This window comes from Alternaria incomplexa, assembly GCF_024043165.1.
Source record: "Alternaria incomplexa strain BMP 0042 chromosome Unknown scaffold_8, whole genome shotgun sequence".
NCBI lineage: Eukaryota > Fungi > Ascomycota > Dothideomycetes > Pleosporales > Pleosporaceae > Alternaria > Alternaria incomplexa.
Window position 1 is genome coordinate 1287647 of NW_026249857.1, and position 14005 is coordinate 1301651.

Sequence of the window (14005 nt, forward strand, 5' to 3'; positions counted from 1 at the left end):
AGGTTGCATGAACAAAAGAGGGCCCTTGGATCGTGCCCTTCAGAGCAATGCCGCTGAGCTTGCATCCTCACTTGAAGCGGGGACTGGACTTTGACGCCTTCCATGTCGACCCCAAAGACCTCATCGAAGAACTACCGGCGGAGTACGAAGACCCTGCGCATAGGGCAGCAAAGCGACGCAGAATCGAGGCGATTGCATCCCGATACCTACGCGGCCGACCGCCCGTCATAATCACAGCCGCGCTCAGAGGGCCTTTCGACAATGGCTGGAAGAACCCGTGGACGAAGCCCATAGTAGAGAAGCGGAGGGTATCAGGCAAGAACAATGCGGTAGCGGGCACAAGTAACGCCAATAGCAAGAAGGTCGCTGCCGGTCGCAACAACACCACCAAACGTAGGAGCAGCTCAAGGCTGAATGGAGGCAACGGGAAGGATGTCGTGGAAGACGTTGCGCCCCAGATGGCGTCACCAGAAACATCTAGAGCTGCAAGGGACGATTTAGACCACCGCGAACACGACGATAGCCTCGACGAAATCGACGTCCCGCCCGCGACAGCGCCCTTGCCCGACGACAACGATGACGCATCTGGTACGGCAGAGCCCTTCAGCACGAACACGAACAATTGCATACAAAACCGCTCGCCCATGACCAACCCCTTCTGGTTGCGCCGCCCTGAGTCTGCAAGAGTCGACATGCGCAAGGCTGCAAATCGAAACACCGACACGTCCCCAACGCGGTCCCGGTCGCGAAATAGCACTTCGCAAACCCAGACCCAAACACTGTCAGAACTACGGCTCAGTCTGCCAAAAGCGCCCATCCAGGCTCAGAGGTCGGCTCCGGAGACACCAGCACAGGAGGAGTGGAGATCAAGCGCCTCCGCTTCCATGGTCATATCATCGCCGGCCAAGGATGCTGATACACATGGTCAGGCTGAGCCTGAACCAACTGCAAGCCCACCACGTTCGCAACGGACTGTACCCATCATCACTTCTTCAATGGGCAGTCAAGGAAGGCCAACAAGACAAGACGTACAACAGTCTGCAGAACGTCTTGGCCGCGAAGCACCTGCATCGATATCAAAAGGACAGCCACGGCGCTCCAGTCGTCGAAATACGCAGGATGCGCCCACGCCTACAGATGCACAACATGGTCCCGTGACCTCGTCTTTGCCGGCTTCTTCGGCTGGCAAACCCCGTAGAAAGGCCAAGCTGAAGCCGAGAGTAGTGAATTTCGACTCATCGCCAGAGAAGATTCCTTCTGCCAAGAAATCATGTGCAGAAGACGTCATCCACAACGAGGCCGACGATGAGCTGCAGGTGGATCCAACAGACGCAGTTGTGGTCGATGTACAAGCGTCTCCACAAGTCGAAGGAGATGCCAGTGTGGTCCAGAATGAAAACTCTGAACTGCGCACGAGTCGGTCTAGTCGAGACTCTGACTGGTCTACACAAGCCGCCATGATGCGAGCTCAGCTTGAGTTTCAGCAAAGCACCTTCCCCATGATGTCCCCGGAGGTTCTCCAATTGGACTCGCAAACCTCACTTCTTGATACACCCCGTCCCATACTAGCCGCAGCCAGTGCAGCCGTTACACCTCTTTCTGCCTTTACTGTCCAGCGAGACGAGCCACTTGCACCCGAGACTATTCTCCAAGCTCCACCGATCAGCACGCAAGACCTCTTCGGTGCAGCGTCTCCGTTCGCATTTAGTACCGTGAAAAAGAAGCCGGAAGAAACGCAAAGAAGCAACTTGAGGTTCGCTTTCAGCCCTAGTGATGGGGTGCTGAGAGCTGACGCGGTCGCTAAGAGCCCCACTCCTACTGCCGAGCGGGTCCCGCTGAAGAACAAGGACAACATCACGTCGTTTTGGAGCTTCACCGCGGACAAAGCTTCCCAAATATCTCACGGATCCTTTGGTGACAGGTCGAAAGGGGTATTGAATGAGGTCGGATTTCCAGCGTTGAACATCGACACGTCACTTGGCGACTTCGGCCCTACCGGTAGTCTGGATTTCACAGATCGCTTTCTTCGCAATATAGACGACACTTGAATACTATGACAAAGAACCAAGATCATTTCTGCACGCAGCGCACTCCCGGTAGGAGCACCGCGGAAGCATCGGCATGGCTGCGTGCTCCAAGTGGCTCTGAGCGCCGTGGCACTTGAATATTGCCAGAGAGAAGCATTCTGTACCGGTATCACAGCGACGTGCAGCGATAGTCACGTAAGGATGCAGCAGGCGGTGAGAGGCCACGTTCTCGAGTGATTGGACGTCGACACCTCTCGCCCATGCACAGTCGATGCAAGCAGCAGACCTTGGGGGAGCACGGATTGATATCGGCGAAAGGGGGTGAGGCAATCGCGATGGGACGGTATAGCCGGTACCGCATAGTTTGGATACGGGCCTTTGCACGGCCACGCTGGGGAGGGCGCGGAGGCGGGAGGAAGTCTAGCTTGTGTCACGGTGCCTAGAAAATTGACAGTGCTGTCCTAATAACGTGCAAAGTGAAGCGGCAGCGAATCTCAGCGCCCTATCGTGACAGCATGTGTCGTGGGTTGTAGCGTCAACGTTGTGCTGCTAGTGCTGTCCGTGAACCGATATCGTCTGCATGCACGGATGCTCCTTCCTCGTCTTCACCAGACAGGAACCCATGACAAGAGCAGCCAGCATTGCGTGCGCAATTGCCGCCAAGCCCGATTGCCTCTGTCGCTATCAACAAGCCACCTGTTCACTGCCTCAGTACTGCGTCAAAACAAACTCCCATCCACTCACTGCACTCGGCGTCGCGAAACAACCACCACCACTCGGACCACCTGCACTGACGCGCTTTGTTACGCGGTAGCAGTCAGGCAGACGTCATTGGGCCGCTCGCTTGGGATAATCTTTGCGCCACTTTGGACTGGACGCCAAACCACACAGAATTAGAACGTGGACCTCTCGCCCTTCTCACTGGTCTCGTCGCTCGCTAGCACCCTGGAACACCGCCTGCAGCCCTCGCATCCGCCAGCGCCTGCTCTGCACGCTAATCTAGAAGATCCGCCCCTGCTGGCCCTCCGCTGTGTCTCCGCCGCGCCCAAACGACCGCATCCTGGCCAACGTCCTGAGCGCCCGCCCGGCAATATCTGCCACCCATCCCGCCACGAGGTGCCTTCCTGACGGTCGAATCAATGTCGAGCCCATGTCACCCCAGCCGGACGCCCAAGGAAATACCTCACCCCCCGCATCGGTGAGGTCGACGGCCAGCCATGGACTGCCCACGCCCGACGCCGAGCACGACCAAGTGACGCCCAAGAGCCTCGCGCAGACGGGCCGTTCACGCACCGCGCCCATTGTCAACGAGAGCAACCTCTGGAAGTCGTCAATTGACCGCCCCCAGCTCGACGAGCGCGACAGCATCTTCGCAACCACGTACCTCGTCTCCGACAGCCCCATCTCCTCCCCGCGGGCCAGCGCACGCAATGTAGATTCTGCCAACGATGCTCCCGAACACAGTCTGGCTGAGATGGCAGCGCCAGCACCTCCCCAGAGGCGATTGATGGATCCGCCCATCATACGCAGGAAGCATTCCACCCTTCCTGCGCCTTCTTCCATCGACCACCAGGCCGTCCTGACTACCCCCTTTAACCCCCGCGCAGCCATTGCCGCCGGCATGACTTTCGACGCCATCCATCACAGTCCTCCGCCCTACATGAGCCCAGTCGACTCGCCCGTACAACACCCCACCACCCCGCCCCGTCCCGAGCTTCAATACGAGGCTTTGCTGGAGAGCGAAGAGAGGCGCAGGAACAGGGAGTGGCGCGAAGGGAAGCCTGTACCATTTAAGGGCAACATGATCTTGGATCAGCCCGTCATGGACGTGGAAATGGAGAAGAAGATTGAAGCAACGCTTGCCAAGACCGAACAACCCACTTCCGCACGCAGTCGAAAAGCAAGTCACTATCTGCGTGTATTCAAGGATGGCGATCCTACCGAAGAGCCGAAGAAGAAGGACAACAAGACAAAAGAGCGTCCTTCTGCTGAGAGGACCCTGTCCGCACTTTCAGAAGAAGGCTCAACCGAGACTATCGGCCTCATTGACCAGCTGCGCCGCGCATCACTAGCTTCCTCCGTCGTGCAATCACCTCTAGGCGGTCCGACTGATTCATACTTCGATGCGAAAGCGGCGCCCCGCACCGAGTCAGGCGTTGCCTCTCCACCTCCCAACGGAAGCACGCGACCAGACGCAAGTTCTCAGGACAAGCACAAATTCCCAAGGCGTCTTCTCGAGGACATTCGCGGCTTCGGCAACCTGACTCCTGGTGCGGACCCACGGTCTTCGTTCTCTCGCAGTCTACCCACATCAGCTGTCGAAAAGGTTCACGCGCATGCACCAACGAACGGAGCGACACCTTATGACGAGCCGTCCGATTATTTTCAGGTTAAAGACGGAGGCGATAAAGAATGTACGCCAGGCTCGGAGGAAGATGAAGAATCGGAAAAAGAACAGATCTCTTCGGCTCTCTACTTTCCCCATCGCCGGCTTAAGACAAGTGAGCAGGTGCCTACAGAACCACAGAACCGAGATAGAGAGGTGAATGCTGTCGATAAGCGGGCTTCAACTCACGAGGTTGCGGGGCCGAAAGGGTGGGCCACAGAGAAGGATGTTCAAACTCCACAAGAAGTAGAAATTTCTCTAAAGGCCCAAGATACCAATCAATGCCTTCATGGTGATATCTCCACGGCGACTTCCTTGAAGAAAGATAAAGAGCAGCCGCTGACCGCTCCCGATGCGCTCTCAGCTGAATCTGAGTCTGAGTCGCACGCCGAGTCTACTCAATCAAATCTTGGTTATGAATCCAGTGCGACTGATGAACTAGGAACGACGCCCACTGCGACTTCGCACAAACAGGAACCTAAGGCTGCTGCGCCTCAGGTGGCTCAGCCGCCGGCCCCACTGGGTGCTGTGGAGCTGAAGCCATACGATCACCAAGTTGGCGGTCATTCTACTGTTTACCGTTTCTCTAGGCGAGCAGTATGCAAACAGCTAAACAATCGAGAGAATGAGTTTTACGAAACAGTGGAGCGGCAGCATCCTGAGCTGTTGGAATTCTTGCCAAGGTACGACCTCTCCCCGCTATTGATCGAGGCTGAGACATCAGCGAAGATCATTGCCTTCGCCTCGGTTCCTGATTAGGATATTTGCTAACATTGACATCTAGATACATCGGCGTGTTGAACGTGACCTACCGAAAAGCCCCCAAGAAGAAGAAGGTTGCCAAAGACAAAGCGAAATCTGATGCTGCTCCCACTGCTTCAGCGACGCAGTCGGAAAGCGCGTCAAGACAGGCTTCAAAGGCTCCCGAAGACCGGGGCAATGCGGAACAACCTCGAGTGGTCAGCCACTCGCAGCAGATTATGCCCATCCCCCAGGTCATCTTTGAGAACAACCGGCACATAATCCCAGACAATCTGTTCCGCGTGCCACCACGCTCCACCACCCCAGATCCATGGATGCGCAATGCTTCCTTGTTGCAACAACAACATCGACGAAACCAAAGTGATTATGGTCACATTTCTACGAGCCCGAGTCGGCCCCCATTGCAGCATGCTAGCAGTTGGGGTGTGACGACGATCAACAGAAAGCTACAGGAGGAGGTACTCCGGCAGGTTTTTGCGCCGCCAACTATTCATCATCGGCCACGCCATCATCATCACGGGATCTCGGCTCGTAAGACAGGAGGAGACGTTCCGCAGAACGTGGCTGGCTCTGCGCCTACGATAAGGAGGAACAGCACAGATGTAGCTGGATTGCATCCACCGCTCACAGAAGAGTCTACACGGAAACAAGTTCTGAAAGCTGAAGCGCACCGCTTCGCCTCGGAAAGGAGCGCTGATGCTGCCGTTTCCAGCTCCCTTGGACAGCCAGACACCAACGCCGATGCCCTGAAGCCGCCATCGAACAATCTTCCTCGCCGTCGTCATTCTGGCAGCGGACTGACTAGAAGGCCCTTGGGAATAGATACTGTCCAGAGACACAACCTGGAATACTATGAAGAGGATGGCTACGGTGGTGACGCAGAGGAGGAAGTATTTGCTATGGACGAGGATCGCAATGCCACGTCAGACGCAAAAGATCAGCACCGAGGCCGATCTGTGCAAACATCTGGCGCAACAAACGGGGTTCATCCCCAGAATCCATCAGAGGGCACAATGCTACCAGCCCCTGCCGCACCAAATGGCAATGGCGCTCCACTGGGCGAGGAGCCTTCCAATCCCGAAGAAGCGCAACAACAACCCGACGAGCGCGTTCAGCACTTCATTCTTCTGGAAGATCTTACCGCAGGCATGTCCAGGCCTTGTGTCTTGGACCTGAAAATGGGTACGCGGCAGTATGGAGTGGAAGCCGATGAGAAGAAACAAAAGTCTCAAAGACGCAAGTGTAAGATGACAACAAGTGCTCAGCTCGGCGTACGTGTTTGCGGCATGCAGATCTGGAACGCCAAAACCCAAAGCTACATCTTTGAAGACAAGTACTTTGGCCGCGACTTGAAGGCTGGCAGAGAGTTCCAGGATGCGCTGAAGCGCTTTTTCTGGGATGGGACAAGTTACAAAGCAGCGACAAGACATATTCCTGTCATACTGGAGAAGATCAGTCAGCTGGAGCGCATGATACGGAATCTTCCAGGCTACCGATTCTACGCAAGCAGCTTACTGATGCTCTACGATCGTGGGGATGGAGAGTCGAAGGAGAAAGACGCGCAACCTTCACTGCCCAACGGTTTGTCGAACCCGAGCAGCGAAGACGTCTCAGTAATACCATCCGGACCCACATCACCTGGCCCGACAGCCGCCTCTAAGCCGACACCTAAGCATCTCCCAGAGATTAAGCTCAAGATTGTCGATTTCGCCAACTGTGTCACCGCAGAAGACCCGCTGCCTGACGACTTACCTTGCCCACCCCAGAACCCGGATGGCATTGATAGAGGCTACCTTCGTGGTCTGCGATCGCTGCGGCTCTACTTCCAGCGCATCTGGCACGACATCAACGAAGAGTGGGTCGAACGAGGCGAGGGTGAGGGTATGGCACGCAACCATCACCACGGCCCTGGCCTAGGTGAAGTCGGCGCGGGCTGGATGGACGATGCCGGTGGCGAAGACACGGGCTATGCCAGCTTCTAAAGAAGAAGTCGAGCGAAGTCAGCAGAGCAGAAGAGCAGGAGAAGAAGAAGTTGGTCCCCAGACACGTCTTTTCTCTAATTCCTTTTTGACTGGCGTTTTGATTTTTCTTCGGCTTCAGGGACGCAAGCATGGCGTTTGGGCGCAATCACGGAAAGACAAAGGTAATGAAATTGGTAACTACTCTGGCATGCATCGGCGCATAGCATTTATGGGCGGCAAATCCTTTGCATTGCTTTCTTGTTTGTTCATTCTGGGGTTTATTGGGATGGGGGTGGTGTTTGTGCTTTTGGAGTTGGTTGGGGTTTCTTGTATACTATCATGGAAAGAGTAGGGTAACGCTAGCCTCATTAATGCAGCATTTTGAACATGAGTACGTTATTCTCACATTAACAATCATCACCTCGTGTATGCATACTAGAACTCACGGCTCTACATGCCTTCCGAAATAATCTCCCCAAAAACAGCAACACCCTTCCTCCCCAACGCCGTCCCCACACCCACAGCTCCAGCCCCTACACTCCTCATCCTCTCAAACCCGGCCTTGTTCTCCACACCACCCACACCTATAACCACAACCCCCTTCAGCTCCTCAGACGCAGACTGATCCAGCAACCGCCGTAACGTAGCTACATTACCCAACGCAAGAGGATGCAACGCCGCGCCTGCCAGCCCACCTATCCCGGTGCCGTTTGCGGATTTCAAAGCGGGTTTTGCTGTACTTTCCCCATCTGAGAGGAGTAAACTCGAACCCAACGTGTTTACCGCTGTGATGAAGGAGATGGGGCTGGGTAGGTAAACGGGTTTCATGCTGTTCTGCACACTTTCCACTAACACACCTACCAAGCCCTCGAACTGCTCGCTGTACGTGTAGGGTGGGATTTTGATTCCAACGGGAATTTGCGTTACACCCCCGCTTTTCGTCAGGCCGACATCAATCGCTACTTTGAGCCCAAGTAGATACTCGCGGAGAGCAGCGGTGTTGTACGCTGGCGGCGTTTTTCCGGGGATGTTGGGACACGAGAGGTTGATTTCCATGGCTAGCGTCATCTTAACATCGGACTGCGTGGTGGCGATGAGGCTGTAGCATTCCGCTATCTCCTCTGCGGAGCCTGTCACGGACACAATGACCGGCTTGAAAGTTTCCCTCCCGTTCGGCGGTACGGAGCCCAAGCCCTCGTTAATCGTCTTCACATACTCCAGGTACTCGGCCAGCGGAATCGGTGAATACCCCAGCGTATTCAAACTCCCTGTCGTGCTAGCATCGCCGCTGAGGTCTTTGTTCGGCGTGCTGGTTGTGTGCGTTGAGGGGTTGAAGAAGGTGAATTGGTGGTGGGCGGGATCGTGCGGGAAACCGCCGAGGAGGGATGTACGCGTTGTGATGGCGCCTGTGTGTGGACTGTCGTAGAGTTCCTGGAGTTGTTCAAGGGTTGTGCACCATGGGTTTGCGGAGTTGAGGAGGGGTGGGGTGATGGGTGGGAGGGGCATTGTTGCGATTTGTGTGTCAGTGATATGGTGTGGTGGTATGGAAGGGGGATATAGGAGAAGGGGGGATGTGTCGTCTTGGGGGTTTTGTTCTGAGAGTGGGGTGGGGATGATAAGCTTTCTCTTGTCTTCGGGCTTTCTATAGCTTGAGATAGGGCGGATGATCTGTGACTCATTTAGAAGGTAAGTCAATCTAAAGGAGCTTCCTAGATAGGTAGGTCGATATATTCGGAAACGTGTCATAGTTCAGCACTTCACATATTAGAAAGCTTCTGATGATTCTTTACATTCATTCATTCAGATTCTCCATGATTACTTGAACTATACACAGTACTCACTCGAACCCATCTTCACCACATACTTAACCGAACAGCACATCACCAAGACGAATGGAAACAGTCTTGGTCTGGATGTAGTTGTCCAGCGCCGCCTCACCCAACTCGCGGCCAATGCCAGACTCCTTGTAGCCACCGAATGGCAGCTGCCAGTGAAGAGTGTTGTAAGAGTTGACCCAGACAGTTCCAGCGCGGAGCGCGTTGGCAACCTCGATGGCAGTGGTGAGGTTGGAAGTGTGGACCGCGGCGGCAAGACCGTAGGTGGTGTTGTTGCCGATCTTGATGACGTCGGCCTTTGTCTTGAACTTGGAGATTGTGCAGACGGGGCCGAAGATTTCTTCTTGTTGGATCTTCATGTCCTCGGTTACGTTGGAGAAGATGGTGGGCTCGATGAAGTAACCCTTGTCGCCGTGGCGGTTGCCGCCGGTCTCGACGGTTGCGCCGGACTTCTTGCCCTCCTCGATGTAGCTAGCATTTGTATTAGCATTGGCTCCAGATTTAGAAGGACATGATATTGCTTACCCCATGATACGGTCGAATTGGAGCTTCGAGACCTGAGGTCCCTGGAAGGTGTCCTTGGCGAATGGGTCACCGACAGCGTTCTGGGCGGCCCTCTCCTTGAAGCGCGCGATGAACTTGTCGTAGATTTCTTCTTGGACATAGATACGCGATCCAGCGCAGCAAGCCTGTCCGTGGTTGAAGTAGATACCGAAGTTGACCCAGTGGATGGCCTCGTCGAGATCGGCATCGGCGAAAACAATGTTGGGGCTCTTGCCTCCGAGCTCAAGAGTGACCTTCTTCAAGTTGGAGCCAGCAGCGGCCTTCATAATTTGGCGACCGACGACGGTTGAACCAGTGAAGGCAACCTTGTCGACATCCATGTGGGCGGAGATGGCGGCACCAGCGACCTTTCCGAAACCAGTGATGACGTTAATGACACCTGGTGGGAAACCGGCCTCTTGGATGAGCTTGCAGGCTACGTATGCGGAGAGAGGAGTCTGCTCAGCTGTCTTGATAACAACGGTGTTACCAGTGGCGATGGCAGGACCAATCTTCCATGACCACATGAGAATGGGGAAGTTCCATGGGATGATTTGTCCGCAAACACCGATCTGAAATTGTTAGTCATGGGACTTGGACATAGAAATGTGTAGAACCTACGGGCTCCTTGCGGATGTAGTTGAAGCTGTCGGGTGCTGTGTCGACGACCTTACCCTCAATCTTGTCGGCCCATCCTCCGTAGTACCTCAAGCAACCAGCGGCGGCAGGGATATCGACGTTCCTGGCCATGCTGAATGCCTTACCGTTGTCGAGAGCCTCAACTGAGGCGAGAAGATCGGCATTCTTCTCAAAGAGGTCGGCGAGCTTGACAAGCAGCTTTCCTCGGTTCTCTGGTGTCTCCTTCCGCCATGGGCCGTTGAAGGCCTTGCGTGCGGCAGCGACAGCAATGTCAACATCCTTCTCGGTGGCCTCGGCAACATTGCAGATAACCTCCTCGGTAGATGGGTTGATGACCTCAAAGGTCTTGCCGTCAACAGCCTTTACGAACTCATTGTTGATGAAGCTGGTTGATATCAGTATTTACGATACCGAAGCATTATAAACTCTCCGAAGAATATCGGAAACTGGATATCTGACTTACAGTCCGGTGGGCTGCTCGTACTCGCCCGTTTGGGGGGTTGTTAGCTTTACGGATGTCATTGCGAAAGCGAATTGGGGTATATGGACAAAACAAAGCTGTGAAGTGAAGGAGGGGTAGAGGCACAAGCAAATCCTTAAGTACTTTCAGGAGCTCCGCATGACGACACTAGAGGATATCTCCACTCGAGACAGGACAACAGTACGATCGCCCAGACAGCCTCGGCCATCAGGAGCCAGTCTCAGGAAAGCGCTGCAGCCTATTGCGTGTCTCGACGATGCATGGCCGGGTGGCGCTTGATGCAACGGCGGAAGCTCTTGCCCCGCTTTCGTAGCCAGTGGTAAGCTACCCCTCCCCCGCAGTTCTGCTCTGGAAGTCGTCGAAGCCGCAGCTAACCCTGCTACACGCGGTACTGGATTCTCCAATTTGGAATAGACACCTATTGGCAACTGATGCGCATCCGCAAAAGGCATTTCTCCACTTGCGGCGCGTGGTCATCTCGATACAGCATCTTTCTATAACGCATATCGCAGGACTAAGCTCGGAGCTCTAGACACGTATCCAAGCAAAACATACCCACCATCGGAGCCACTACGCTAAAGCCGAAGGGGCAGCCCTATGGACCATATCATCGTACCCCCAGCTAGCTCGGCCCTTTTTCGAGCGAGCACCGGTATGGCGAGGATAACACTGATCCACAACCCCGAGCCTAGAGTAATCGCTGTATGCACGTGGGCGACCTGGATTGCAAACATTGAGAGCGCAAGATACTCAGCTCATCCGGACCGTCAGCTGCATCGGATGAACGCTCCTTTCACCCAGCCAAATCCTAGTCAGAGGCTAGAGTCCTGGTAGCCGCGGGCCTCCACACCACCTAGTAAATCGCGGGGAAAGTGCGACAAAATTTGAACTAATGACGTTGGCGTGAGAACTTCGCACGAAGGGGTACTGCGGCGCGAATAGGAGCATGCAAGGACCGAATAGCTGTCAACCGGAGAGCACTACAGATGAGCAGATGGTGGTGTGATCCGGGCTGCTGGGAAGCGTCAACCCGGTCAGCACGAGTAGAGTTCACATTTTGTTGTTGCGGAGTCCTCCGGGGAGAAAAGCACGGAGCGATTCCGCTGTACCGAGTCGTACTGTCTAGCAAGCTTTCTAAGCCTCGCTGATCTTCTATATGATCGTCTCTCTGCAGCATGTCATTGCCGTCTTGGTTTGTGCAAGCCTCAGTATTGCCATGTTGCCACGCACTAGGAATGTGGCAGCTCTTCATTTCGGTGTTTCAGCCAACACGCTGGCCAGGTTTCGTCCACAGTATCAAGAGAGCCCGGGAGGTCGGTATATGTGAACATTCGAATAAAGGCACTTCACAATGGATGAGTCGACGAGATAAGTTTTCATGATCATGTTTCCGATTCATAGCCATTCTGATTGAAGCTACCAAATACCCGGCGTGCAATTTAGGGGCCGTGAATAAACGTCCATGAATAGTTACAAGAGCCGAATTGTGTCCGATGCTGACGTTCCGTTGGCAGCAGTAGACGTTCGTGATAAAGCAGTTTCCGAAAAGATGACGCCTCCAAGAAAAGAAAGATTGAAGCAGACCGACTAGCAAAGGGTCAAACCGATTCCGTTGGATGTTGGATTAAACCGTGACAAGTGAAGTGAGTGGAAAGCGTCTCAAAGCGAAAGAAGCTCAGAGCATCTCGTCGTCCATAGCAGTGTCACCGCCGGCGGTGATTTGTGCAACCTCAGCGCCGCCAGCAGCAGCGATGGTTTCGCTGCCAGGGAAGTAGTCGGCCATCTCGGCATCGAGCTCCTCGACGGTCTTCTTCTTGGGGCGGGCCTCGCGACCACCACGGCCCTTTCCTTTGCCACGGGTCTGGCCACGTCCACGAGCGGCACCGGGAGCAGCCTTCTCAGCGGTGGCCGGCTTCGGCTTGTCCTTCTTCGGCTGACTGAAAACTTGTTAGTTGCTGGTTACACTGCAAGGAACTTTTGGTACGTACGTTACACGATCGGCGAGCGAAGATGGGCGAGTGGCGGCGGGAAGGGCGGCGGCGCTGACGAGCATCTCCACGCGAACAGGGCGGCCGTCAATCTTGACGCCATTGAGGTGGGAGGTGGCCTTGGCGGCCTGGTCATGCTTCTGGAAGATGACGGTAGCGCTGCCAACGCTGCGGCCCTGGGCATCGTACTGGAGAAGAACTTTCTTCGGGCGACCTACACCAACAGCATTCACAAAGTAGTCCTATGAGGCGTATTAGTCGTCGTACCAGGGTAGTTTTCACGCGCGTAAAGCAAGATCGACAATGAGGTTCCGGCGTCGGCGGTGGGTCGTCGTCGATTCCATATACTCGGTTAGAAGGTACCGCTCAGAAAGTGGGTGTCCTGGTCAGATTTCAATGACCGTAAGTTCTGAGACGAAGCAAACTCAGCGCGAGAGCAGTTGTTGCGAGTAACGTATTGAAACGCTGCGAACCAATCTTTTAGTGTCTGCCCACACCCATCTGTAAGCCAAAAGGCTGTCCGAACGGATTGGTTTCGCATCTCGCTGCTCTGTATCGGGCTAGAGTTGCTGCAAGGCTACCGGGAATATCACCGGTGCGCTGCCGTCTGTGCTGACACAGTGAAGTGGAGCACATTGACTTGGATCACCCACTTTCGTCGCGGCGGTACCTCGGAATGTTCGCATGCTGCTAGTCTTCTTCCTGTCTTGTGTGCCCAACACAGATCTTGGAGTGACTTTGGGCAAGCTATGGCTCAACATCCATACCGGAGCGGAGGAGGAAGTCTCGGTTCGTCGGATCGAGTTCGTTCATGCTTGCAAAAGCGAAGCTGTAGTAGGCTCAAAGACCTGCATCGGTCTTACATACCTGGAGTTGGGAGTTGTCAATGTCCCGTGGCTGCGACATGTTAGTGGTGGTTTGGGTGTGGTTGTGTGACTGAACATACCAAGTTGGATACCATGATCTTGGTCTCACCGCCGCCGAAAGAAGCGGCGGGAGCAGTGGGCGCAGGCTTGGATTGCTTGTTGCCTTGCTTGGTCGACTTGGCGACACCGCCTACAGGGGCGGCAGCAGCGGCCGGTCGTCCAGCGCCAGAGCGGCGAGCGCCACGACCACGGCGGGAGGTCTTAGAAGCCTTGAGGATGTCGTCGAGGCTCTGCTCCATCTTGTTTGAAGACATGATGAGTGGTTGAGGGATGGTAATACTTGGGTAAGCGGGCGTTGATGGAAAGGCGCGCTCGTGTCGAGTGGGCGACGGAGATGCAGACAAGTAGCGAAGGCTGAAAGTCTCTTTTATGGAGGCGCGACTGAACCGGTGAGGTCTGAGGACAAAGGGGCGCGCTGTTCGATGACAGGGCGCGTCGCAGGAGGTGAGACTCGTGA

General features: G+C 54.9%; 5 protein-coding genes across 5 annotated transcripts; 2 read left to right on the top strand and 3 right to left on the bottom strand.

The window, feature by feature from the left end:
• Positions 1 to 47: 47 nt before the first annotated feature.
• J4E90_006216 (uncharacterized protein) lies at positions 48 to 2048 on the top strand (the record flags this gene model as incomplete). Its single annotated transcript, XM_051435765.1, has 1 exon — positions 48 to 2048. One exon carries the CDS (start codon positions 48 to 50, stop codon positions 2046 to 2048), a length of 2001 nt encoding a protein of 666 aa, XP_051290623.1.
• A 1129-nt stretch (positions 2049 to 3177) lies between these two features.
• Positions 3178 to 7157, top strand: J4E90_006217 (uncharacterized protein; the record flags this gene model as incomplete). Its single annotated transcript, XM_051435766.1, has 2 exons — positions 3178 to 5096; positions 5198 to 7157. 2 exons carry the CDS (start codon positions 3178 to 3180, stop codon positions 7155 to 7157), a joined length of 3879 nt encoding a protein of 1292 aa, XP_051290624.1.
• Positions 7158 to 7586: 429 nt separating this feature from the next.
• J4E90_006218 (uncharacterized protein) lies at positions 7587 to 8642 on the bottom strand (the record flags this gene model as incomplete). The annotated part of the gene is made up of 1 exon (XM_051435767.1): positions 7587 to 8642. The coding sequence occupies one exon, from the start codon at positions 8640 to 8642 to the stop codon at positions 7587 to 7589; it is 1056 nt and encodes a 351-aa protein (XP_051290625.1).
• Positions 8643 to 9000: 358 nt separating this feature from the next.
• ALTA10 (Aldehyde dehydrogenase) lies at positions 9001 to 10675 on the bottom strand (the record flags this gene model as incomplete). The annotated part of the gene is made up of 4 exons (XM_051435768.1): positions 9001 to 9442; positions 9497 to 10086; positions 10136 to 10538; positions 10617 to 10675. 4 exons carry the CDS (start codon positions 10673 to 10675, stop codon positions 9001 to 9003), a joined length of 1494 nt encoding a protein of 497 aa, XP_051290626.1.
• Positions 10676 to 12309: 1634 nt separating this feature from the next.
• On the bottom strand, positions 12310 to 13802 carry J4E90_006220 (uncharacterized protein; the record flags this gene model as incomplete). Its single annotated transcript, XM_051435769.1, has 4 exons — positions 12310 to 12571; positions 12623 to 12864; positions 13490 to 13519; positions 13569 to 13802. The coding sequence occupies 4 exons, from the start codon at positions 13800 to 13802 to the stop codon at positions 12310 to 12312; spliced, it is 768 nt and encodes a 255-aa protein (XP_051290627.1).
• Positions 13803 to 14005: the final 203 nt, after the last annotated feature.